This window comes from Asparagus officinalis, unplaced genomic scaffold (genome assembly GCF_001876935.1).
Source record: "Asparagus officinalis unplaced genomic scaffold, Aspof.V1 AsparagusV1_Un1872, whole genome shotgun sequence".
Taxonomy (NCBI): domain Eukaryota; kingdom Viridiplantae; phylum Streptophyta; class Magnoliopsida; order Asparagales; family Asparagaceae; genus Asparagus; species Asparagus officinalis.
In genome coordinates this window covers 1-4,706 of record NW_017974131.1, presented here as the reverse complement: position 1 = coordinate 4,706, position 4,706 = coordinate 1, and the positions used below count along the sequence as shown (strand labels likewise).

General features: G+C 38.1%; 1 protein-coding gene across 1 annotated transcript; it reads left to right on the top strand.

The window, feature by feature from the left end:
* Positions 1–235: 235 nt before the first annotated feature.
* On the top strand, positions 236–2,217 carry LOC109828503 (NADPH:adrenodoxin oxidoreductase, mitochondrial-like; the record flags this gene model as incomplete). The annotated part of the gene is made up of 3 exons (XM_020395484.1): positions 236–373; positions 1,500–1,609; positions 2,124–2,217. Coding segments are annotated over 3 exons (342 nt in total), but the record flags the coding sequence as incomplete, so codon positions are not given.
* Positions 2,218–4,706: the final 2,489 nt, after the last annotated feature.

Genomic DNA, 4,706 nt, shown 5'->3' with positions numbered 1-4,706 from the left:
AACAATCAAAGTATTTGATCACGTGCAATATACGTGCATCCTAATTAGTAGAACAAAAAGTGCAAGTTAATTTCCATCACTCCTATCCGTTCTTCCAACAAAATGAATTGATCTAAAAGATATTAATATCGTTTCAAGTTGTTTTACATCTCAAGGTAGTTTTGAAGAATGTGTTTTATTTTAATGTTTCATCCTTGTTGTATCTCGTGAGTAAAAACATCTTGTTTGCCTCTTTTACTTGCTTCTTCTTAATCAGGATTTGCGTGGAATATATTCAGCAAGAGAATTTGTGTGGTGGTATAATGGGCACCCTGATTGCTACAATTTGGAGCCAGACTTAAAACACACAGATACGGCTGTTATATTTGGTCAGGTAGCTCTGGAACCTCTGTGAGAAGATCTTTTCCATCTATTATTCTACTCGTATTGCAGAAATACATACAAAGCCAATTTTTTATTCTTAAATTAACTATTAAAAGCAGGGGCAGCTACAAGTTCTTAAGCAAGCGACACACGGAGATATTTGTTGCTATCTGTATTTAACTGATCTCATAAATAGGTTTACATTCTTCATACACAAACATGATGACTTGCTTGTTTGCAAGTAGTAAATGATGATGCCTTTAGGAGGATGCTAATTAGGCCTGTTTTGTGTTCTGGAGTATGTTTTCACTGGAAAATGTTTCATCACAGGGTTAAATAAAACATGATGGTCATAAGTCATGATGTAATTTGTTGATTAACCCATCACCTGTACTTTTTCTAGGATTAGCCTAATTGAATATTGAGTTTATTTTATTGTACTTTATTATTTTTTATTTCCATAGCACTTTTGGTATATTGAAGGTTAAGCATTTACCATTTCAAGCTTGGTAAGGGTGTTCCTCACGCTGCAAGTATCTTTTCTGATCTAGAATTAGTAGTTTCTATTAGTTGTTTTCCTCCCTGTGCAAAATTCCACAACTAATGCGAATTTTATAGGAAATCAATCTGATATGGTTATTTTCTAGTATCCATTATGAGGAGTTAGTCAGTCACTTGGTCCCAGTTGTCCTTTTTTCACCAAGGTTGATCTTTTTTGCCTTGATCAGCTTAGGTTCCTAAGCAGTGAACTTTATGTTTCTCTGGTAACATGTTTTGATCCTGAAGCTAATGTCCTGAGAATGTTTATCGCTTGGCAAATGTCGATCAATGATCCTTTAGGTGGAAGTACTTGAATTATTTTGTCTTTAACATCTGGTTTATGGGGGCAGCATTAGCATCACCATTCAAACCTTATATAGGCATTATCTCATATTGTCATATGCTTGAACCTGGTTTGTTGTTTCTCTAGAATAATACCATTTCCTGATTATTAAACATACAAGCACCTTGATCTGTTATGTGTGTATATTACATTAGAAAAACTGGTGACAAGTGTAGTCTTAGTCCATTTTTGTTCCTCTTGCCTTTAAGATTGCTCCAAATAGACCATAATATCAAAAGCATCTTATTTTCAGGGCAATGTTGCTCTTGATGTTGCTCGTATTCTTTTGAGACCTACAATAGAATTGTCAGCCACAGATATTTCCTCTCATGCCTTAGATGCCCTCCAAAAAAGCAGTATAAGGTTTGTTGTTATTAATTCCTTTCAAGTTTCAACCATACACCCATGTATTATTCGGGTTGATAGCTAAGAACATGTTTGCGAACTTTGGATTATAATCCACTTGGATTATAATACAAATGTGTTATAATCCAAGTGGATTATAATCTAAAGTGTTTGGTAAGTTTAGTTGTAATTTATTTCCAATTGTAGAGTGCTTGGCAAATGGGTGGATTATAATCCGTCACTTTTATCAAAATATCCAAAAAAGATGTGGGTTGGTGGTGAGTTAATAAATGAGGCCTTGGATTTAAATCATAATTGGTATAACTGTCTATTACTTGGTCAAAACTGATGACTTATAATCCATATCTTTTGGTGGATTATAAGCAATAATATGCTACTTGCCAAACATTTCAAGGTGGTTAATAAGCGTCAAAAATGGCTTATAAGCCACTTTGAACATTTGTAAACATGCTCTAATTTAGTTCGGCAAGTGCTTTAATTTGGGTATTTGTTTGTTTTTTCATTGTCACAGGAAAGTATACTTGGTTGGAAGACGGGGCCCTGCTCAGGCAGCTTGCACTGCGAAGGAACTCCGTGAAATTCTTGGTATAGCTTGTTTGGTATAGTTCATTTGATTACCTAAATGAAAATTTTGCTGGTTCTTACTGTTAGGGATACATACCAACAAGAACGCCTCGAACAGAGACACAATACACAGAATAAAGGCACAAAATTAATTATAGTACTCACAGATATACGTGGTTCACTCATTCGGAGCTACTCCACGGTGCAACGACGACGCACGGTTCTTTTATATTTCAAAAGAAGTAGATCAAAGAGAACGCCCTCTCTTGATCAAGATACTCTAAGAATTCTCATAAACTCTTATGTTTTCTCTTACTCTTCTATAAGAGTTATTTCTGAGATGATTTTTCGTGAAGAGTTTTGGCTCTATTTATAATGTTTAGGAAACACTACACTAATAAAATATTATTGGTGTGACCCGTCACTAATAATATTTTATTGGTGGGACCCGTCATCTTTTTAATTTCTTAAAAATTACGGTCATATGAAGATTTGATTGAGTATCAATTATATCTTTACACTATTCTTGGTTGCATTATTCGAATATCTTGTATCTTTGGCATCTTACACGGCTCTTAACATTCTCAACGTAGGCCATATGAGGCTACACACAGCCTCACCTTCTCGAGCGGAACTCACTTGGTCAGCATATCGGCTGGATTGTATCAATCTTCACAAGCTTGAATTCGTTCAAGCTTTGCCATCTTCGTATGACATGATGCTTAACGTCAACATGTTTAGTTCGAGCATGGAATGCGTCGTTCTCTGATAAGTGAATGACACTCTTGACTGTCGCAATGGATGAAATATTTCTCAAAATTTATCCCAAGCTGGAGAAGAAAAGTTTTCAACCATAGCAACTCTTTTGCTGCCTCTGCTGCAGACGCGTACTTCGCTTCGATTGTCGATAAAGATGTAGCCGCTCGTGCTCCTTAAGTCTATGTCCCCGGCGTAGTCTACATCACAAAAGCCCTCTAGCTGCAATTCCACCTCGCCATACTCAAGATAACGGTCAGACGAACATCTCAAGTAGCGTAGAAGCCACTTAACCGCACCCCAGTGTTGCTTCCCTTGATTGCTCATGAAGCGGCTCACAACTCCCACTCCTTGTGCAATATCTAGCCTCGTGCACACCATCGCATACATTAAACTTTTGACGACAGATGCGTATAATATGTTGGTCATGAACTCATACTCTTCAGCAGTCTTTGGTGCTTAGGTCTTTGATAGCTTGAAATAGCTCGAAAACAGCGAGCCCACCAGTTTAGCTTTTTCCATGCCAAACTTTTCAAAAATCTTCTCAATGTAGGCCTTCTGAGATAACCTAAGCTTCCATGCTGATCTTTCTCTGATGATCCTCATCCCAAGAATCTGGTTTGCTAAACCCAAATCCATCTCGAAGCATTCAGAGAGACGCTTCTTAAGTTCTTCAATGCGGGCTAAGTCGGGCCCAACAATCAACATGACATCAATATAAATCAAGAGTATCACATGGGATTCATCATATTTTTTGATGAAGCAACAGTGGTTCGTGTCGCATTTGAGAAAACCATTCTCCTCCATAAAGTTCTCGAACTTCATGTACCACTGTCGCGGAGCTTGCTTCAGGCCATACAAGCTCTTGCACATGCGACACACAAGGTCCTCCCTGCCCATTCCTCGAAGCCCATTAGTTGATGCATATAGATTTCTTCCTCTAAATCTTCATGAAGGAATGTCGTCTTCACATCCATTTGTTCTAGGTGGAGATCTAGAACTGCTACAATGCTCAGTGTTTGTGGGAAAATTTGCAGTAAAAAGACAGTGAAAGAAAATTAACTTGTATTCTCTCAAAATCAATTACAATTTGGATTTCCTGATTACAAAAGAGAAGAGAATTAATCTGGATTCTCTCCTTTGTTTAATTCTGGGTTCTTCACGGCGTCGAGTTTGCTCTCCGTTGACGATCTGACGTCTTATTTCACTGGAACGTGGTCTTCTCCTCATGATTTAACGTTATGGAGAACTCTGAACGAGTTTAAAACTCTATAAAAGAGTTGATTTAACCGAAATCGGTTATAAGCCAAGGATAAAGAAGATCTTATTGCCAATCTCCAAAGCTCCAACCGAAGGATGAAGGATCCTCTTTTCGCTGCCAAATCTCAGCCGAAGGATCAGAACCGAAGCCCCAGCTGCCAAGGAGTCCCAATGGACTGAACCCCTGAACTGAATTGATTTTCAGTTATTTATAGGGGATTAAGGGGTATAACCACCTCCTTAATTCGCTCCTAAGTGGGCTAATGGGATGTAACCGCCCCTTACATCACTCCTGAGTGGAGTTGTGATCCCCTCAGATCGTGGGAAACGGTTTTGAAATTGTTCAGCTCGTGTTTGAACGAGTCAAACGCAAAATCCGCGTTCTGGTGTAAATTCTGCGTTCAAACGCAGTGTCTGAAAGTTTAAACGCATTGTCTGAAAGCTCGGTGTAGGCTGTCTAAAAATCACAATGGATAGTTGAGTCTCCATCGAACACTGATGATGGAAGTTACAA